Source organism: Pygocentrus nattereri, chromosome 27 (genome assembly GCF_015220715.1).
Source record: "Pygocentrus nattereri isolate fPygNat1 chromosome 27, fPygNat1.pri, whole genome shotgun sequence".
NCBI classification, from domain to species: domain Eukaryota; kingdom Metazoa; phylum Chordata; class Actinopteri; order Characiformes; family Serrasalmidae; genus Pygocentrus; species Pygocentrus nattereri.
Genome location: NC_051237.1, coordinates 3076417 through 3099508, shown reverse-complemented (window position 1 = coordinate 3099508; position 23092 = coordinate 3076417). Strand labels below are relative to the sequence as shown.

The 23092-nt window shown below is 41.0% G+C and overlaps 1 protein-coding gene across 6 annotated transcripts in view; it reads left to right on the top strand.

Annotated features, from left to right (window-relative positions):
- Nucleotides 1-23092, top strand: part of adgrb2 (adhesion G protein-coupled receptor B2) — a 437226-nt gene that overhangs the window by 228521 nt on the left and 185613 nt on the right. For all 6 annotated transcript variants that reach the window (XM_037535324.1, XM_037535323.1, XM_037535321.1 and 3 more), the window contains exons 5-8: nt 3228-3392; nt 18254-18418; nt 18886-19050; nt 21573-21674. In XM_037535324.1, the coding sequence (XP_037391221.1) occupies nt 3228-3392; nt 18254-18418; nt 18886-19050; nt 21573-21674 (597 nt within the window). The remainder of the gene's footprint in view (nt 1-3227; nt 3393-18253; nt 18419-18885; nt 19051-21572; nt 21675-23092) is intronic.

The window sequence follows — 23092 nt, the reverse complement described above, 5'->3', positions numbered from 1 at the left end:
GAAATAAATGTGCCATGAGCTTTGGTGAACCAGGTCAGAGATGTTTTAATTGGAAAACTTTTATGAGTGGATGTGGGAGCAGAATTATCACCATTAACTACTTCATATTGTTTGCTAAATGGTGGCACTTTTTTGTAGAGAGTGCCTCTGTTTGATGCTTTTAGTGTTCAAAACTCTGTACCGGCTCAACTTGTTTGCTAAAATCAGTTACCTGACTTTAACTTTGAGTTGCCAAAGCAACAAGTATGCATCATTCCATCCATCCGTCCATTAATCCTGTCTGTCTGTCTCCCTCACTCGGTCTGTTTCTCTCTTTCTGTTTCTGTCTGTCTCCCTTCCTCACTCGCCCGCTTCATGTGAGTTTTTCTGTGCTCTGTGTGCAGTTTGAGCCGTGGCTCCTTTGAGCTTTGCACTACAGAGCGAGATCAATTATTCATCAGCATACATAATTCACACTACATCTCTGCTCAACACAGGGGAGGCCATCTCTCTCTCTCTCTCTCTCTCTCTCTCTCCCTTTCTGTCTCTCTCTGTTTTCTAAACCAAGCTTTTCTCAAAAAGATCCTTGCCTCTCTCTCATCCTCTCTCTCTCTCTCCGTCTCCTCCCATGATCCCACATTCCTCTTCTAAAACTCATCCATCTCTCTTACATCCCACTGCCTCTCAAAAAATCTCTGTCCCTCCTTCACAATCTCTCTACATCTATCTGCATCTCATTCAGTGTCTGCTTTCCATACCTGTCTATCCCTTTTTCTGTTTACCTGTTTCTTTCTCTCTCACTTCTCTCCCTCATTCCTTCCTTTTCCCTCTCTCTCTGTGTAATCCATTCATTTCTTATCTATCTATCTATCTATCTATCTATCTATCTATCTATCTATCTATCTATCTATCTATCTATCTATCTATCTATCCATCTATCTCCCTGTGCCCATCTCTCCCTCTATCCCAGCCTCCTGTTTCTCTTCTTATTTTGCCCCCCCCATGTCCCTGTCCCTTCATTGCTTATTTCTCTCTCTCCCTATAATTCTCCTCCCCTCCCTCTTTCTGATCTATGTTCACTTTATCTTCACAGATCCATTTCTGACTCTCCCTCTGGCTCCTCAGCTCAGAGCAGTCAGTGTGATCTAGCGTGGGTTGCATTGTTAATGTCCTGGCGGCTGCTCTGTTCTCCAGCTAAAGCCAATCTCTGCCCCAAATGATCAGGAGAAACGTGCAGGCTGGTGTGTGTGTGTGTGTGTGTGTGTGTCCATCTCCCGCCTGGTTGCCTGCCTGGCTGGGTGTTGCTTTGACGGTTGTTGCACCACAGTGGTCTGGCAAGGACCTCCACACTCCCACCTCCAGCAGCATCTCATGCCATCACACTGCACTTCACCACTGTTTGCGTGGATGGGATCAAATAGTAGAACAGCCTTGAAGTCACATCAGGTCTTCAGTTAGAGCTGCATAGAGCCTGACTCCAGCACAAGATCAAAATCCTTACAGTGCATGTTCTTCTCTCAGGGCATGTCTGCTTGCTGTCAAATGATACAAAATGATTTCACTCTCTGTGTCACCTTTTGTCATAGACTTCTCAAAAATGGAGTTAAAGGAGCCATATCATGATTTTCTTTATTTTTTTTAAATAAAAAGTTGATGCTATTTGAGCCTATGTTCATACAGTCTGCATGGACCCTTGACTTTATAACCCAACTCAACAAAGCCATAATGGTACAGCTAAACTACTACTGCTTTTATCTGATATAATGTCAAGGTCATAAAGTTTCTACAGTGCAGAGCCCTGAATCAACAGCCCTTCTTTAGTAAGCTATTTTGTAATAAGATGGCAACACGACATACACATAGACTACATTAGAGAGAGAGAGCATGACATGCAAGAAAGAAAGTCTTTGTGAGTGCATGACATTTACATATTCTTACACTTTACATTTGCATTACAATTACGATTACAATGCATATTTTTTAGAAGTAAAAACAAATCTAATAGTATTCAATAATATTACATAATACAACGATTCTTTAGCCAACAAACCCCGGTGTTCTAACAATTTGTTCTACCCATCTAGTGGTCTAACGGAACTTGCGCATGTCATTATTGCAGCATAGAAACATGTTTTTCATGTTAATTCAGGCTTACTTCAAGTCTATCACACAGATCAATCCTAATATTGCTGCTCACTCCCAGATAAGATGATTTATGCTCGTCAAAAATATCCTAATCACTCTTTAAATGCTGGCAACACTTTCTGACAAGGGAGTTTAGGGCATCAAACTTTAGTGAATGTAGTTGTAATGTTGGTAGCATTTTCTGATACAGTGATTTAAGCTATCAAACCATCCTTCGCTGTTTTATGTAAGGAGTTATCTATAAATTTGCGCTATGGCAGGACGTTTTGACAAGGCAGCACAATCCGTCAGAACACCAGTGATGTCACTAAAATGATGTCACAACCATGAACACAGTTACACCTATCAGGTACCGCCTTGAGTAACTTATGGGGAAATGATTAGCATGCAAATCTTTTTCTTCTATGGCATGTTTGCGCCCCCTGTTGGCACATGAACTAAACATGCCATTGCCTGTATGTGGACCCACACCCACTTATGATAAACTGGTTCATATAAGCCTACAAAGTATTTGAGTCTTCACCTCAACAAGCTTCAACACAGCTTTTTGTGTTTGGTTTATTTATTTATTTATTTTATTTTTTGGGTTGGAGGTTAAAACGTTTTTTTTTGCAACATAAAACCTTCACATACATTTGGATCTCAAGAGAAACAAAAATGAATTACAAGATGTAGGATATGGCTCCTTTGAATCCATCATTTAAATGCAATAAGAACATATTCAGATAACCATGTCATGATGTAAAGATGCATTTCATTAACTCCTCTAACATTTCTCCATGCCATGTTCTTGTGAAATTCCAGCAGGTTTCATCTCAACTGAACACACTCATAGTCCATGCATTCTCTCTCCTAAACCTTTACTCCGTTCCACTCCATCGCAACCTTCCCTCAGCATTCTCAGCTAGGAGGTGGGGCTTTCTGAAGAACGTGGAGCTTCCAGTATGGTGGGCTATGCTGGCACTTTTCATCCTCTAGGTTGGCGGAGCTTGTTCCGCTTTACGACACGCCCCTGTGGGCTCCTGTTGGCTCCTGTGGAAGTCTTTGGCCCCGCCTCCTGCCATCTCTTCTCATCCTGCTGGTGGATTTGTTGGTGTTTGCAGTGCATGGGCTGTGGGAGGAGTGGTCTCCATGGAGCCTGTGTTCAGTCACGTGTGGACGTGGCTCGCGGACGCGGAGCAGGAGCTGTGTGGCCGCTCTGCATGGAGGCAAGGGCTGCGGAGGGCCCGAGGTGCAGACCAAACTCTGCAATATAGCTGTGTGCCCTGGTTAGTACCATTCTCCATTTCTCCATTACTCTGCAGCAGGGGTGTCAGACTGCGGTCTGGGTTCCTTGAGGGCCACAGCACTGCAGAGTTTAGCATTCTCCCTCATTTAACATGTATAGTTCAACTCAGTAGCTAATTATGAAGTCCTTCTTGAGTTGAATTCAGAACATTAGAAGAGGGAAAACATGAATCTGTTATCTCTACAGAGCTTTGGCCTGCCAGCACCTGAGTTTGACACTCCTGCTTTAGGCCGGGAACATTAACCACATAAGTGCTCAAATGCAGAAGCCATGCCAAATTAATTTTGGGAGTTGTTGTGTTCTAAAAGAGTCATCCAGTAATTCCTAGAACAAGTTGCATTCTGGTGACCAGCTACAGTGGTCATAAATATGTCAAGAGTATAAAAAGTAGGACTAAAAATACTTTTTCTAAGAGCAATTTAAGTAACAGCAGATCTGGATTACAGACACTCTGAAACCTTGTTGGAGCTTGATTAGTTTTGCCTGGGGAGCTGTGATTTTATTCCCGCATCAATCTACAATTCCTGTAGTTTTTACAAGTCTGCTAAATAATAATTCAGGAGCAAATTACTTTCAATAATTAGCTGATCCAGGCGGCACGGTGGTGGGTAGCGTGGTACCCACGTGGTGAGTAGCGCTGTCGCCTCACAGCAAAGAGGGCCTGGGTTCGATTCCCTGACCGGGTGACCGGGGTCCTCTCTGTGTGGAGTTTGCATGTTCTCCCCGTGTCTGCGTGGGTTTCCTCCGGGTTCTCCGGTTTCCTCCCACAGTCCAAAGACATGCAGTCAGGTTGATTGGACATGCTAAATTACCCCTAGGTGTGAGTGACTGTCTGTGTCTGTCTGTTTGTCTGTCTGTCTGCCCTGCGATGGACTGGCGACCTGTCCAGGGTGTATCCTGCCTTCCGCCCGAAGACTGCTGGGATAGGCTCCAGCACCCCCCCGCGACCCTGACGGAGAAGCGGATTAGAAAACGGATGGATGGAATTAGCTGATCCAAATAGCTCCCTTGATAATAGTAGACCTTTTTGGTTCAACCTCATGGTAGGATAGTGTAATAACAAAAGCCTCCCCTCCCAGTGAGCCCAATGTGCTCCGATTGGTCAGCTCACCCACTCTGTTCTCATTGGTCAACCACTAGAGCGGTTCCAGACCTTTCTCTTATGAGCAGCTGTAAACTCCAGTATAGAATGTTTTTCCAGTAGCATGAGTTTGAGCCTTGCTCTTGAAAGTCTGGTCCACTAGTTGCTGTACATTGTGTGAGGGTGTGTCATGCTTGCTGGTAGGCGGGCATTAAGGACAGTGCTATTAGATTGCATCATCTTGTAACAAAGGAAAAGGGCTTAAATTCCGATTAGATGTTTCAGACAGCTGAGAAAAATGCTTTCTGTGGGAGAGAGTTACTCCTTCTGGTGTGTGCTTTAAGCTTTTGTAGCTTGGCAGATCACTTACATGTACAAAAAGCCATATAACACACTAAAGGAAAGAGAAGAATCAGAGAAGTGCAATAGGTCCCCTTTAAGCAAATTACTGACATTGACCCTGTTGAGGCCTTTGTACAAAAAGGTTGGATTTGTTTAGTCTTCTCTCTTTTGCTGAAGCTTGTGATCAGGCAGTTCTCAAGTGGATTTGATCTACTCATCAGAGGCTTTTGCACAGCCTTTTGGAGTCTGTGCCAGTTTGAGCATATACCATCATTAAAGCAAAAGAAGGACATATCAAATACCAAGAAATTATGAAAGGCATGTTCAAACTTGAAAGATTCTCCTTTTTATTCAAATTATTATATAGGTTATGGAATTTGTAATTAAAATCTTCCTATTGAATTAGAAAGGCCTGTAAAATATAAGCATTTTCACTTGTGGTCCAGACTTTTTGGCCCCACTGTATGCAAAGCAATGTATGCAATGCAATTTCTGTCTTGTTAGGGATCATTTGATAAGCTGAACGAGTCTGCTTTACCAGCCTAGTGCTTCTTCCTTATGAATCGTCCAGTCAAATCCTGACAAATGACATTACTGGACCCCCTCTAGTAAAACTTATCCAGCTCCAAAAGACCTTCATTTGTGTTCTGTAATCCCCCTTGAGTCTTTTTAACTGCCATAGTAACATAAGATACACATTGTATAACAGGACCATGAACTAGCATTGTCATTAGCATTTGAGTACTTGCGTGGGTTGTGTTTCCGGCCTAAATCTCTCTCTTCCTGCTTTGTCTCTACCTCTCCCACTTCATCTGCAGCCTTTGTGTTCTATCATTATATCTGTGTTTTATTCATAGTCATCTTTTCTCTGGCAGCCCACTCGTTTTCTCTTCTAGAAAAGTCTGCTGTTTTCTGTACACACTCTTCTCGCAATATGTTAGTGACCTTTCTCCAGTCTTGTTCTGCTAATCTGACCTGTCGTCTGTCCTCTGTTCATTTCTCTCACCTTCTGTCTGTCTGCTCTCTGTCTTCTTAGTTACATGTTTAGTTCTTCTCTTCATTTTACTCATTCTGTCAGTCACAGCTTGAGCACGTCCGGAGTAAGCGCCCAGCCTGGCCCAGACAGACGGAAGTGAGCCGGGCTAACCTCATTTAAACAAATCCACAGATGTGTGTGCACCTGCTCGGGTTTTGTTGACTCTCGGTTACAGCGCCTTACTGAGCAGGATGCGAATCTCAGATTAGTTATTACCTTGCAGAGATGAGCAATAAATCATTTGACTGTTACATTTCAATTTGGTTTCAATTTGAACAGTCCCCTCTTGTTGAAAACCTCTATTACGCTGCCAACTCTAGGGTTAGAGGTGACGGGCAATCACTATGATTGCCTTTGATTTGAGGAGGTGCGAATGAACAGTCCGGCCAATCTGCACAAGTGCCGTTTGACGGACAGTGATTACGGCCTGTCAGCGAGCAGATCCTTTACCTCTCCTCTCCCGAGTTTCTCCACCGTAACGCCATCTCGCCTACCTCATATTCAAATCCCATCCCGCCGTCAGCCGGTGCGGCCACCGCTGACATGCAATTCGCTCACGGCAATTAAAGCGAGGCAGGGTTAGGTCACACTAATAGACACTTCTGCTACTCACTGAAGCATGCTGGGCCATGAGACATGTTGAATTACTCCAGTATCATTGTTATTTTAGCCCTATGGAGAAACAGCCCTACTGTCCTTATTCCTTAAAGGCCATTTCTATTGTATTATGGGTCCTGAATGTTTGAGCACTAATGCCTAAATTTAAGGAGCTATGTAGTGGGCTGCAAAAGTTTGGGCACACGATTTGTTGATTTCTGATTAAGTTACGCATCCTCTACAGAAAACATACTTCTGTACATTTTAATGCACAATTACTGCTATTTGCTAAATTTGACTCTTGGAAATAAAATAAAACTTAAAATGTGAACTGTGCAAAAGTTATGGCATATTTTATATTGTATTTTTTTTTTCCTGAGTATGTTAAACTAGAGATTGATGCCAGGGAAATGCCATATTTAACCCTTGTGTGGTGTTCATGTTTTTGTTACTCAGTGGTCTGGCGGACTGACCAGGTTATTGTTTTTTTTTTTAATCAATACAGCATTATTTTAACAACATTATTTTGTAAAAATACCAGATGTTTGACACATCACAAGTGGTCAGCGTAGGGTTCTCCTTTAGGAGCTGTAGCCAGTCAGCAGTCTGTCCATGTTGTCGACCCTCAAACATATGCACATATACACACTAACAGCAGGCCATGTAGAAGGAGAACAGAGTGAAGGACCACAGCACCTCCACACTTTTATTCCCCGCGGGTTCACCCCAACACTACATGTGTAATATAAATGTATAGGGGATGTACAGTGTGCAGTCATTAAAAATGTTTTCTTTTATATGTTCTTCACAGTAAATGAGCAAAGGCCAAGGAATCGGAAGCTGAAATAATAATGAATTGCATCATTTTTTCTTTTGGTGAACATTGAAAATGGGTCCCACAGACCTGAACACCACACAAGGGTAAAGTTTGTTCTCTGTTAACTTATTTTCATCTTAGAAACTTACAAAATCAACAAAGGATACAGGTTGACCAGGGGGTGTGCAGACTTTTGCATATGACTATCAGTCGATTCCAGGGCCTGACCAGGATGTTTGTTGGTCCATGATAATTGCTGATATTGGGGTGCAGTGGAAATATCGTTTATCGGCAAAAATCCTGCTCATATAACAAACAAATGTAGTGTGAGGGCAAACCTGGCTGAACTGACAAGTTCTTTATACTAAACCCATTTGGTTTGAATGAGTATGGTTTAAATAGCAACATATGAAAGATATCCATGCCCAGCTTTTAGAATGAGAACATGTAGTAACACCCAGTAATTCTATAACGAAAATTGATAGTAACCAAGAACAAATGAACAGAAAACAACAAAACTGCTAATACTGAGAAGCTCGACCCCATCATGGTAATCTGTAGGCCTCTGAAGTCATGTCCTCATTTTGTAGGCAAGAGAGACGTCTGAGTCTTTTATATTTGTGTGGAGAACGTTGCCGTTCTCGAAAAATCACAAAAAATCAACATCTGGCGTGGCCTGTCAAAAACAGAAATGTTCCAGGCTTCTCATTGTTTCCTGTATTTTCTGTCTTGGCAATTAGTCAAAAGCTAGACAATGACATTGTAGTGTCAAGGAGCAAGAGTATATTGTTCGAAAGAGCAATGATTGTAACCCGCAGGACGTCTTTAGGGCTCTGGATCAGAACGAAGTAAACAAAATTACAATTACAAAAACAAATTAAATGTTGCACTGCAGCCAGAAATCCCGCGTGTTTTCCACACATGTATGTTTCACTCATGAGCTCTTTCCCCATCACCCAGAGTTGCCAGATTCCTTGTTTTCCCAAAAATTCCAGTTTGTGTGAAAGTGCAGTGCACATTGCACTGTTGCAGTGTGTTCTCCTTGGGCAGCCTTCTAAATGAAATGCAGTCGCAGAAAAAGGTTTGAAAATGAAAATGAATCATCTTGTGAATATACGTTGGTCCTAGTTTTGAATAGCTGGCAACCCATTCTGTTTCTGCACACCATGACCATGACAACACTCCAGATCTTTGAGTTTCTATCTAGTCAGTGTACGCAACAATGTCTGCGCCCTTTCCTATTTTTGGATGTACACGACAAGGTCTATGATAGCCTAGCAGACACAAGCTTTGTCTCCATTGCATCATTGCCATTCAGTTGATCCAGTGACACTTGGGGAACAGTGCATACAGAGCAAAACATCAGATTTTGCACGTTTGTTTATCACAGGGCACAATAGCTGCGATTTTTTGAAAATGGCATTCATTCAGTCATTCATACTTTCAGACCTAGAGCTTTACAAATGTCTTGCTGCCAACTTTAATGCACGACTTTAAGGTCAGTTTATGTTATTCAAGGCTTTTTGAGTTTCTGCTGTCAATTTGAGTTGAACTGAGTCTTATAGTCAGTAAAGTACAACTAAAACTGTTGGAGTCTGTTCGATATTTGGCCATATTAAATTATATTAATCAATAATATTGGTGATTTGGAATTTAAAAGTTGACAAATTGATTTAACTCCAGTTCCATGCAGAGAGCCATGACCTGTTTCTTTCACAGTTTGTACCGTGTTATAATGTAGATCTGCAGATTGTTATGCAGAATTATGTAAGTGACTTAAAACAGCATGAATAATAAGGGTCAGCAAAGGTCAGAAAACTTTAAAGAGTTAATACATCAGTGGTACAAATCAGAGTGATTTCTGTCCTCAGCAGGAAGCTCCTTTCATGGAAGAGAAGCGAATGTTCCTTGATTTTTTTTTTATGTTGGGAAGTTTTAATATGCCATTTCAGACTTCAGAAAGCAGCCATGTCTGAGGTGCTAAAGGAGAGAGACTTCAGGAGAGATTTTCCTGACAGCTTGTCATCACTGATTTTTTTTTTTTCTCCTGCGTTTTACCTCTTGGCAATTAGTCAAAGGTTAGGCAGTGACATTATAGTGTAAGGGGCGAAAGCGTCTGGTTGGAAAGAGGAATGATTACAAACCACAGGGAGTCTGCGGGTTTCTGGATGAATTAAACAGAATTAAAACTGATGAGGGGAGCTGGCTTGGCAAAGCCGAACAGAAGAACTGATCTGCTTTGGTTTTGGTTTGTTTGTTTTGTTGATAGGAAAAGAAGAAAAAATGGATACATATTTGGGGTCATAAAAAAAGGTTGTCGTTAAATTTGAAATGGTGATTCTACAAATTTAGCAAGCCTGTACACTGCGCTGTGGGCCGGGAGTTCTTGGTGGAACCGTCAGTAGAAATGTGAAGAGGAAAGTGCAGCTTTGGCCAGAGGTCTGTGAGGAAATGTGCTTTCTCCTGCTTTTTCCTGCTCATTTCAGAGCACCGGACACCCCTGGATATTGAGGTTCAAAGGCAAGAGGCCTTTGAAATGATGAACACCAGCACAGCCCTTGTGGTACATGGAGATGGAGAGTGGACTTCAATAGCTTATAGATGCAGTTTCCCTCTCACTCTCGCTCACTTTCTCTCTCTCAAATCAAGGTCTGGACCAGTGGCCTGCATTTCATTTTTACAGCATGAACAACCTCAACTCCATCCTTCTCTGGCTGTTAATCATTAATTGATAGTCTTTAATTATTAATAATCTGTTAGTTTTGCGCAGCATTGTATTTCGAATGTTTGTAGTGGTCTTATGAGTATTTGCCAGACATTTTCAGGCATAATTTGTGACCATGTGGTTTTATGAGCCTGCAATGCTAACATTAGTGCTCTGCTCAATTACTCAATAAGACTACTACAGTCTAACTAGGCTAACTTAGTGAGGTAAATACTAAAGCTTTGGTCTTGTAAAGGGACTTCTTACCTTGCCTTGGCATGATTCATTTTTTAAATATTAGCTAAATACAGTGCAGTAAATATCCTGAGGATATCTGAGAGGGGGCGGCACGGTGGCGTGGTGGGTAGCACTGTTGCCTCACGGCGAGGAGGGCCTGGGTTCAATTCCCCGGCCGGGCAGCCAGGGTCCACTCTGTGTGGAGTTTGCATGTTGTGGGTTTCCTCTGGGTTCTCCGGTTTCCTCCCACAGTCCAAAGACATGCAGTCAGGCCAATTGGTCATGCTAAATTGCCCCTAGGTGTGAGTGACTGTCTGTGTCTGTCTGTCTGCCCTGCGATGGACTGGCGACCTGTCCAGGGTGTATCCTGCCTTCCGCCCGAAGACCGCTGGGATAGGCTCCAGCATCCTCCCGCGACCCTGACGGAGAAGCGGCTTAGAAAATGGATGGATGGATGGATGGATGGATATCTGAGAGGAGAGTTACCACTCTGTAATGTCTAAAATCAACGGGTTGAGATGGGACTAAATCCTAATTTATAAATGCATAAACATTTTTATGATAAAAGAACATAGAATAGCATAAAAGATTTTTAAGAACTTGTAAGCTTGTGTTATAGGAGTTTAAAGTGGCGCCTCATGTACGTTCATGACGTCAGTGAGCGCAAACAGCCAGTGAGATACTCTGCTCACCAACCAATCAGCACTCAGTAGCAGTAATGCTAGCATCCTGCTGCCCAAAACCCGTGTGCTGTAGAAAAGAGGAAACATACAGGTAAGTTTTCTTTGCCTTTTTTTAGTGAAAAACATCCTTCTACTTTCTAAAATTCAAGAAAAGCTGTAGGCAAGTGATTAGAAACTATTTTATCTTTTCGTTTTTATCCATTCAGCACCTTTCACCCGCATTCATTGAGGACTCGCTGTTTCGTGGTTTTATAGAACGGGGGAAATAAGAAGTGGCCAGGCACGTCATAAACCAGCTCTGAGGATATGTAGCACAAGGCCTTTTTTCATCTGATTTTAAAAGCATTTTTCTTTTGTCTTCTGAATTTCTTGATTTTTCCTGTTCTGGAGTTGACATGTAATGTACTAGAGTGCTTCATATCAGTATATCAGTAGCAAAGATGTATGCAAATTGCTATACTATTTGTGAACATGCTACTTTTAAAATAGACTGCCATTCGTTAACATGCGAAGAGATCAGCCAGTCCTGAACATAAACTGCCTGTGTGTGCAAATGTATATGTTGGGAAAGCATCACAAACGAGGCCTGATATGGGGAAAATATGGAAAGAGAAGTAGCAGAGACAGCACTATCTTTCTCTTGTTGCTGTGTCTCGTCGTCTCGCTCACTCTTCTATCATTCATTCAGGATTGCTTTGCAGGCAAGAATGTTACTGCCAGAGCAAATTGCGTAAACACAAATGACAGAACAATGTTATTAACAAAGTTATTCATCAACAGTGAGAGAAGAAAGAAGCAGTGGTTATTAATGAACTTTGATGATTTGCCTTAGCAGTTGTGTCTCTAGCCGGCAGGACACCACAAATCTGATTGTTGGCTCGTCCTCAAACCTTCGTGGTGGTTTATAGCAGTCAGTAAACCAACCCACCCCCCCCTCCTCACTTCTCTCTTTCTTTCGCTCTCTTTCGCTCTTTCCCTCTATACATCTGTCAGCTTCTCACCTCCCTATCTCTCACTCCACACTATTCTCCTTTTCCCCCTCTCTGTTTTTCTCTCTTTCTGTTTCTCTGATCTGTTTCTTTCCCTTACTTTCTCTCTGACATGTCTCCTTTCGCTCTGTCTTTGTCTCTGTTCACTCTGATCTTGCTTTCTTTCTCCTCTATCCCCGAGTTTCTCTGTCCTCTTTGTCTCTCACCCCTTCTTATTCTCTCCTCCTCTCCTCCTTTTTCCCTCATTCCTTTTTCCCTTCTCTCTCTGTCTCTCTCTCTCTCACATACACACACACTGTTTATCCTTCTCCCCTCTCTGAGTTTCAATCTCTCCTGTCTCACTCCTGTTTCTCCTCTACCCCCTTTCTCCTCTTACACTCATTTTATCCTTCTCCTTCCTTCTATCTCTCCCTCTCTTTCTCTGTGTTTCTCTCTCTCCTGTCTCACCCCTGCCCCCCCTTCGCCTGTGAGTTTCTCTCGATCCTCTCTCATTACTGTTTGTCCTCTCCCTCTCTGTCTCTCTGTCCCTGTCTATGTCTCTCTGTCTCGGTCTCTCTGTATTAGTTATTTTTACTCTCCTCTCTGTCTCTCATCCTCTTTATCCTTCCTCTCTCTGTCTTTGCCTCTCCCTCCCTCTCTCTCTCTCTCTCTCTCTCTCTCTCTCTGTATTAGTTCTTATTCTCTCTGTTTCTCACTCTTCTTTATCCTCTTTTCTCTCTCTCCCTCTCTCTCTGTATTCGTTCATCTCACTATCCTCTCTGTCTCTCACTCTTCTTTCTCCTTCTCTCCGTCTCTCTCTCTGGTGACTTTGCGCGCTCAGCTGTTTGTGCTTTGCTTCGGTTGGAGTGGCGACGCAGGGCGCTTTTCCGCAGCTGCCGTCTCTCCTGGCAACCGAGACATGCACATGTCCTTTTTCTTCAGTGCTTGTTTCAGTGAGTGATGATGAGTGCGACACTCCGAGCGCTGATGAAGCTGCAGACGGACAGGCCACTTTCCTCAATACTGATTGGGTTTATGGGCCTGAGGAGATTGTTATTTATCAGACTCTCTGGCTGTGACAGGCCTGCTTAACCCCTGGCGTGGATGCGGCAAATGCAGGAGGCTCTGACAACTCGCTTCACTCGCCACATAGGTCAGCCTGTCAGAATTTGCATGGCTGATCCCGACTAGATTAATCTAATGTATCATGTTAGTCCTTTAATCCACAGAAATTTCAGAGTTGTGTAGAATAAACACAAAAAATACTTCAAATGCAGTTGGTTTTGACAGAGTAGGAGTGACTTGGCAATTATTTTCCATCTTGTGACTTCTCTTCCCTGAAATGTATTTAGAATGAGAGTGAATTTGAATTCAAGTTACGCCATTAATCATATCAAGATCAGTTTAAAGACGGTATGCATGAACAACCCTTTCATATTTCCTCATTCAGCTCAAATATGTCGTGAGAGTGAAACTAGATGGTAATTTGCACAATACAATTGTCAAATTTAAGTCAAAAGACATGCCACTTTTTCAGCAGAGAGACGGATAATGTAAACATCATTAGAGCATGGAGGCTCAAGGAGTCTCTAAAATAATATGAAAATATCCGCCGCATGTAGTTCAAGTGTAACTTTGCTTCCCAGAGAGGATTTGCTTCAGTAAGTACAGGTGCTGCTTCAGTAAATCCAGGGGTGAAGCAAATTTCACAGAGGAGTGCGGCATTATCTGCTGAATACGCATGAGAGTTATACAAGCCAAACGTTTAGCACGGTGGCTGAATGCCCAGCGAATCCTGAAATAAGATCCACATTATTGCAGACTTGCTTGTAAGACTTACAAATTTAAGAATACCATGACTGTGCTACTACTAATGTAATACTAATTTCCTCTAAAAAATGCATTTGCTTACATGAAGTTATTAAAGCTATTTATCTGGGCAGATAACATTGAAATAAATACTCAAATAATCAAATGAACAATACTTTGTGATTTAGCTATTTTCAAAGCTCTCCTCAAGGAAGCCCATTAAAAAATCTTCTTTAATTTGATCATATTTATGTTTATTTTCATCTTGAATTGCTTTTATACTGGCAAAAAACTGGCATCCTTATTGATGAGATGTTTAAACAGTTACCTTTGCACAGATCTGTATATCCACCTTACTGATGATTTTTTTAGGCATTCTTGATATTCTTGCAATGCATTTTTCATAATCTTAAAGATTTTTTTAATGGCTTATTAAAGTGAATGAAATTGATATCTAAGACAAATGCAAAGAGTGCAGTTTACTTTGGACTATGATGGCATCTCACTCTCATTGACCAAACAAGAAATAATAATTGTACTTAACTGTATATTACAGTAAATATTTTTATTTAAAAGAATTATGATTGATCAAAAATAATACGTACAGATCCGTTTTTTGTCCTAATGCAACATTATTATTACTAGTATTATCCATCCATCCATCCATTTTCTAAGCCGCTTCTCCGTCAGGGTCGCGGGGGGGGGGTGCTGGAGCCTATCCCAGCAGTCTTCGGGCGGAAGGCAGGATACAACCTGGTATTATTATTATTTTTAAGTGCAATCAAGCATATTCTGACCCGTGGTGACCATTTGGATAGAGTTTCTTTAGAATGTCCTTCTGATTGTGTTCGTCCATCGTGTTGCTGGCTTTTCTCTTCCTCTTTTACCTTCAGCTGTTCCAAGCATAACTTATAGTCTTTTCCAATTACATAATCCTTCTCATAATATGTCCAAAATAAGAGCTTCGGTTTGGTTTTTAGGGCTTTGCATGAGACGTGAGGCTTGATTTGGTAAAGAATCCATTTGTTTTCTTTGCCATGTAAAATATTCTCAAAAAATTTTTGCCATCACCAAATTTCATGTCCATAAAGAACTACAGAAAAGACCATAGCCTAGATCAGGAGTCAGCAACATGTGGCTCCGGAGTCACATGCAGCTCTTTTACTGCCTTCTTGCTGGTCACCACAGCAACAGTAACAATCTCGCCAAGCTAATAGCTAACGAAAAGGCAAAAAGAAAGATTTAAGACGAACAGATAATTTGGGGGCAAGTGGACATTTGCATGTATAATCACTCCAGCTGGTTTTCTGATATGCTTAATCTGCAATGAGCAACCGCCAGACTCTAAAAAGTTATGAAGCTGAAGTCAGTTTCTCGTTCGCCAGCTTTTTCCTGTTCCGCCTTAAATGGTGCAGCAGTTACATTCAGGCGCCTCAGGCACCATTTAAGGTGGAACAGGGAAATTCAACCAAGAAGCAGAAGAAAGAGCAGCTCATAAAAAGTCTACATTTGAGGAAAAGTTTCCTGCTTGAGATGCGAGAAAAGTGGCTATAACTGAGCTAAAGCTTAAAGCAGAGCAAAGTGAGTCTGCATTTTCATTTATATTTATAGCCTGTACTAGTACGCTAGCACATACTGAGACATATGTACAGCCAAAACGGCAAAATGGACATAAAATGTTGTGGCTTCCAAGGAGGTTTGTTTTTGTTGAAAGGACAAAATGGCTCTTCTTAACATCTGGGTTGCTGCCCACTGGCCTAGACGGTTCTGATCTTTATTTGTAGGCCCTTATCGGGTGCCAGTCAGTCAAAATGTGCAATATAAACTGCTGCTCAACTTGCATTTTGGTGTACGTTCCAGTCAAATGATTTGTATTGAACTCCATCAGTTTACAGTTACGGCCACAAGAAAAAGCACTGGAGTGAAGAAGGATCAGTAAATCTGTGCATTAAGAATTTTGTCACTAATCTGTCCTCTCAGTGCCACATAAAGGTTTCAAAGCTTGAGAACTTAAACTGGATCTGTTTTTCAGCATTTCATTATATCACTGTGCCTTGTTATGCAAATAAGCCAGGTTCGTTTCACTGAAGAAGAAAAGATTTTTATTTTTTTAACCACACAAACCACCTTTTTCCTCCGCAATCCGGTGTGCACTCACAATATCTTCCCCTTATCCAAGTCAAAAGATGACTCTCATTAATTTTTGTATTGATGTTATCAGAGTTCTATTTTCTATTTAATTGCCTTCAGATAGAAATCTCTTTTACCAATTCATTTTTTCATACTGTTATCCTTTCAGATCCACTTTTATTTTATACTGTTTTCCCGTGATAACAGTCACAAGATGGTGTGATATTAAGACCACCTTAACTCTATTCACAGCACAGATCTCTCTTCCAGTGCTTCCGCTGTTTGTTCTAATTAGTCATGAACAGCAACTTATGCTGCCAGGTGAGTGTGAGACTCACATGATGAGTGGGCATATACTGACCACACTGTAAACCCTTTGGTCTAAAATAACATTGTTTATTTTGAATACACACCTGTTTAGATAGTGGAGAGGATAATAATTACAGAGTATAGACGCCTTCTATAGTTTACCACCAGTTCTCTCGACAACGTAACATTTGGCTGCTTTGTCTTGTTTTGCAAAGTTTATTTGTATCATATCAGGTCTGTTATCCCTTTAAAGGAGAACTCCACTGATTTTGATAAATTACTCAATTGTTCAATGTTGATGTAAACAAAATCATTCAGGGTGATTTGGTGTGAAGTGAGTCAGAATTGTTCACCATTGTAGTACTAGGAACGAGACGTCGGAGGCGTTCAATGGCCCTAACAGCTTCATCCCATTAAGTTATTACACAAAATTATGAATTAATTGCTTCATAACCGAGACATTGTTTTGTGATAGTTTCTGATACATTTTTTGGCCTAAAATGCATTTTTTAGTGTAAACTGTTACTCCAGGATTACTCCTGTGTTTCCAGTCAAAACCGCATTCTCGACTGAGATCAATGCGTAAAAGCTAAACTGCTTCTGTAGTTACTAGCCTCTAGTTACAGCAGTTCAGCACGGCTACCGCAAGCAGCAGCTTTTGTTTACAGTTTTCTTTTGCAGTTTTGGAAGACGGCAGAGTATGTGGAGGACTTTGAGGAGAACAACTTGGGGCGATTAGTAACTGGTGGAATCAACATCAAACTTCTTGCTTCTCTGCTTCTCAATTTATGGGGTAGGATAGCGAAGCATAGAGTTATTTTGTTGTGTGGTCTACTTTAGACAGTCTGCAAGCTAATGGTTAACAGTGATATTTGCACGGTGGCTAGTGACCATTAATTTATGTCACTCACATACGTTTCTTACCTTGATTCCAGTTTTTGTGGTGGATAATGCAACACAGGGAACAGGCATTTGAAGAAATCCGCTTTGTATTGTTTCACTGGTTTTGAGTAGTCTTTCTTGGTAAAGTGGTCACTACAAACTCCAGAGTTGTTCAACTTTGCTATTTGTGTAGCTTCAAAACAATAAGCTAAATTGTCAGGACTGCTGGTATTTGTAACAGCAACCAAAAAACAAAAAAAAAAAAACAACATACAACATACAACATACTGCACACGCCTGCAGGGTGGACAGGTACATGCAGGGCACTGTAGGGAAAAAATCAATACCCAAAGGAATCATGTTTTTGATTTTCTCGAATTTAGCACTATTTCACTATCATCAGTGTGACATATGAAACTTTATAAGACACCTGTACGTTCACTGGTCGTTTTGAATCGCAAATAAAATGGTGATATATGTAGTATAAGCATAATGGCATCTGGTTCCTAGTACAGCAACAATTTTGACTCATTTTAGGCCAAAAACTTTATCAGAAACAAAACAGTGTCTCAGGTGTGAAGCCATTTTTAAGGCCATTAAATGCCTCCAACGTCTGGTTCCTAGTGCTACAATGGTGAATAATAATTCTGACTCTGTAAATTGCTCTAGAAAGGCACATTTCACACCACTCTGAATGATTTTGTTTACGTCCAAACCATTGAATGATTGAGTAATTTAGCAAAATCAGCAGAGTTCCCCTTTAAACACAAAGGCACGTTTCATTTTATGCCTTATTGTTCAGTAATCACATGCAAAACAGTACAAACTGGTTATTCTGAAAGTCAAACTGAAATCATTGACTTTTTTATCAAGAACGTCATTTAAAAAACTAAATCTGTGTTTCCCATGTCGTCATCTTTCACTGAAGTGATGCATCACCATGTACGAGTGAAATATGGCATCGATCTGTGCTGTTCAGGAGTTGATTCATATACAAGAGCGTATCGTTCGAGTGAAGAATGAACTGAACTACAGTGTTCAGCTCACTGTGTACAGACACGGCCTGATTCTAGTGTCTCTACTTGTCGTTTTGTCTCTATAACTGGTCTATTCTGTTTCTAACTGCTTTATCTCTATTTTACTTCTGCTCTATACTCCCCCCTTTCTGTGCCAACTTGTTTTATTGTTTCCTCTCTCTCTCTCTCTCTCTCTCTCTCTCTCTCTCTCTCTCTCTCTCTCTCTGTAGTGGAAGGTCAGTGGTTGGACTGGTCTCCGTGGTCTCGGTGTTCTGTATCCTGTGGTGTGGGGTCTCAGCAGAGGCAGCGGCGCTGCAGTGTCTCTGTGCACGGCTGGGCCGAGTGCAAGGGTCCGCATGCAGAAACACGAGACTGCACTAACCCATCTTGCGGGGGTATGACTCAAACATGCATACAGTTCAGAAGCATCCGACCTGAATGATACGTCCACTTATTCAAATTGGAATGACATTATTATAAATGTATTATTGTAAATGAAATAAAATGAATGTTTTTTGACAACTGTTAATTGTTTACATCCCTATTGTAACTACATTCACCGACTCGGTACATACACAAAATCAGTAAAGACACTCTTGAATAAAAAATAGGAATAAATGAACAAATAAATAAATCTATAAAGACAGGAAAATCCAGAAAGGCCTACATATCCATCTGTCCATATTGTATTATGTATATGTTTTTTATATTATATGATATTATATTATATAATTGGGTCCTTTTTTTGGGAAAAAAGTACTAATGAAGTGTCATTAGTCTGAAGTTGATTTGGATATGCACCAGGGTTATCACTCCTCCACTCCTCCACTCCTCATTCACTCGTGTGCTCTGTTTGGCTCAGGTGGAGGTAACTGGGGGGCATGGAATCACTGGAGTCTGTGCTCTAAAACATGTGACTCGGGCTGGCAGCGCCGCTTCCGCATGTGTGAGAGCACAGGGGCCCAAGATTACCCCTGCGATGGGGATGGGGAGGAGGTGCGTGCCTGCAATGACAAGAAATGCCCAGGTGGGTTTGTGTGTGTATATAAAAGTGCGAATCCTAAACTTTGAATTGATATCACATTGCGGCTCAGGAGATACTTCATTGTAATTACAATTTGCTTAAATATTTCCTCTTTTTTTTACAATTGTGCTATGTTTTTATCATCATTTGATGACAAATAGGAAAAAAGTACAGCACTAATTTGAATCTGAGACCAGATGGAAATGTAATTCATCACATTACTTTGGAATTAAATGTGTAATTACATGATTTTCCTTAATAATTTAGCAGATTTACAATAATAAAGCTGAGGCATGGGTTGCTCAGCCATTATCTACATGGATCATCGCCTAGTCTTTTAGCTTTTACACAAAGTGCTTTCATTGTGTCTTTCTTTTCTTCTTGCCATTCCTTTCTCTCTTCTTTCAGCTGTCTCTAGGCAGCTTCCTTTTTTCTGCCATCTCTCTGTCTACCTAAGGCATCTCTTCTTTACTCTTTTTCCTCTGTCTCCCTCTCTTATTCACTCTCTACATCTCTGGGCCCCTTTCCTTTTCTTATGCCTGTCTGTCTGTATACCTGTAGGCCTCTTTCTCTCTCTCTCTCTCTCTCTCTCTCTCTCTCTCTCTCTCTCTCTCTCTCTCTCTCTCTCTCTCTCTCTCTCTCTCTCTCTCTCTCCATTTGACAGTCACTCTCCTCTGTTTTTGCCTCTTCCCCATTTCTTCTCTCTTTCAGCAAAGGCAGGTCCTCCTTGGCTCGGGCGAATTGTTCAAAGCACTGCTGTGTGCGATTTGTCAGCGTGTCAGGCAGTGCAGCAAACAGCAGATTTTAATAAGCGTGTCTTTGACTGTAGCTTTGGGAGGCTATAGATTAAATAAATGTCAGACATTGCCGCAGAGCTTATATGGGGCGCGAGGCTTTGATAGCACTGTGCCGAGATCCTGAAGACAAAGATCTGTCCAATAACTTTGTCAGGAAGCATATATTTAGATGACAAAAGGAGAGGTTCTCATGGATGTCTGTCTACTTTTTCATCCCTGCCCTCTCTTTTCTCAGGCACAGTTTTTGCCTTGTTTTGATGGGAGTCAAACAGGGAGAAATGCAGTTTGATGCGGTGACTAAAGGCGCCCTGCAGTACGCTTTGAGTGGAAGAAATAGAGTGGAGAATGCACCTTGTTTTTATATTTGCTCCAAAACAACTGTCGTGGATGTGTCTGCTTGAATATTTTTTTTTTATTATTATTGTGAAGCAATATGAATACACACATTTATTCTTATACCTTATGAAGTCATAGGTTATTATTCTTTATATCAAAGGTGCCCGGTCCTGTTTCTGGAGATCTTCCACCCTGGAAAATGCAGATCCAACACACCTGACTCTAATGTCCAAATGCCTCTAAAGGCCTTCATTAACTGGAACAGGGGCTTTAGCTTAGAATTAGAGTTAAAGTCTGCATTGTGTTTGATCTCCAGGACCAGGATTGGGCACCCCTGCTTTACATGACCTAAGCTTAACTTCAGTAAATTAAAAAAAGTTTTTAAGCTTTAAATAAAAAAAAAAACAAAAAACATGTAACTCAGGAAGCAACATAAGTACAAGAGCTATTAGTTGGGAGCTCCAGACAGAAGGTTTCCATGACATTTCAGCATCTTACTAGCCTAAGAGTGTCAGGTGGAGCAGTGTAATGCACCGACATTGAACCCTGGTACAGTGGAAATGTTCTGTGGAGTGATGAATTGGCAGTTTGGCCAATTCACCTGGATATGGCGGATGAAAGGAGAGCACTATCTGCGAGAATGCAGTGCTGAGTTAACATTTGGTGGAGGTGGAATAAAGTTCAATGGCTCTTTTTCCTGGGCCACTTAGTCTCAGTAGAAGGAAATTGTATACAACTTTGTAGCAACAGTTTGTGGAACACTCTTTCTTGTTTCAGCATGACAAAGCAAGATTTGTAATGAAATGCCTTGGTGTAGAAAAACTTGACAGGCTTACACACAGCTCTGACTTTTAGGATGGACTGAAAACCAGTTCGGGCTATATTGTCAATTTTTGAGCTATGATTATACAACAGGAGTGGCAGTTTGACGGACTCACCTGGATATGGCGGAGAGCACTAGAGAACGCTACATGCCAGAATTTATAGCACCAAGTGTAAAGTTTGGTGGAGGTGGAATAATGGTCCATGGCTTTTTCCTGGGAAGCTTAGTCTCAGAGGAAGGAAATTTTAAGGTGACAGCATAAAATTACATTTTCAAAAACTTTATAGCAACTTTATCGCAACAGTTTGTGGAGCACTCTTCCTTGTTTCAGCATGACAAAGCAATATTTGGAATCAAATGCCTTGGTGTGGAAGAACTTGACTGGCCTGCACAGATCCCTTTGGGAGCTAGTTCAGGCCCATTTGTCAGACTTATGGTACTAAAATTTTTGAGCTATGATAGCAGGAGTTGTATGAGTTGGGGTGGGGTTTCAGTTTCATGCTTGTGCAGAGCTCTAATCAAACACAACACTGTCCTGCTGTCTCACACTGGTGTGTATTTATGTGCAGCACCTCATGAGATCTGCAGGGACGAGTACCAGGTCTCTATGACATGGAAGAGAGCTTCAGCTGGAGAGACTGTCTACAACAAGTGTCCATCAAATGCCACTGGTGAGCCACCGCACACATACACACGCGAAGCACCTCTCCATTAACTACCAGTGTGCTCATTCTCACTAATTCTCTCTTTGTCTAAGTGATAATCAGACTATCCAGTGTTACAATATCCTCATTAGACAGAAAAGAAAGTCGTGAGGATTAAAGTCTTACTAAAGATTTTATCAAAGTTAATTAAGCAATATGCCATGAAGTGGTGCACTTTGATTTGACATATTGCGCGGATAGGCTTCTGAGTCCACTGTTCACATCAGAGACGCTGAAAAAAACAAACCATCAGAGCCTGCGCTAATATAATGTATTAATACAGGTTTAAATATTATATGGTTGCCAGTGTAATCGCTTGTTGTGAGTTGTTATGACCAGATTTTGTTCAGCAATATAAAAGCATGATTTTACTATTACCGTTAATTGATGGCATCATTTTAGATATCATATACATTTCTGTCACATGCAATTTTTGCCAAGTGTGCTCTAGTTATCCATGATATCAAATATTATGGCATCTGTTATAACAATAACAGTTAGGCTAACATGATGCTGTTATATTGCTGAACATTATACAACATTTCTGACAGAATCTGATTGTTGCACCTGTGCTGTAATTTCCGATAACAGTACTTTTTGTCACAATAACTGTATTATTCCATTGATCACCAATTACTAAGTAACTGCTGCTTTGCTGATAACCAAAATACTTTTCTGCTGTGATGGCAGATCAAGCAAACAAACTGGAATTAGTTAGAAATGAACCGAATACAATTTAGCACACAAGATGTGTTCTGAAATGCTAGACTGACTTGAGCAAGACAGTGTTCAGATTTATCTGGCAAATACTGATGTATTGAAAAATCTGAGCTGAACCTGACATTATAACATTTTCTTGGTGCTGTCTTTGACATAGACAAGTGCATAACATGGACATGTATCTATGTTTTATGTCTACGTATTTAGCTAAAACTAGGCAAAATCACCAAATCACCAAATTGTTTGTAGTAAAGAGAATGGCTTCCTTTAAGCCTTCTACAAACTCCAGTTAAGCAAAGCCGCTCGCTTTACTACAAGTGATTTAATGCAATTTTGACTTTTTTTGTCTAAATACGTGGTAAATGGGTTTTGCATTAGACAGGCTTTTAATGACCAAAGCATGGGTGATATGTGCTTCTGAAACATGTTCAGCGAAAGTTAATGGCATTTTGAACGACATTTGTTTGTGGCTTGTCCTTTGCCTTTTAGAAAAGCTTGTTTGATTATTTTTGGACATTTATTTGATGAGAAATCAAGGAGAGAAAGTTAAATGTCCAATACAAATCCCATTATACCGTAATGTGTTTTTTTTTTTTCTGGCGGGCGTATTTGTTGATATTAAAGCTCATTTGTTATAACATTCAGGGCTCCTTTGCTTTACGTTT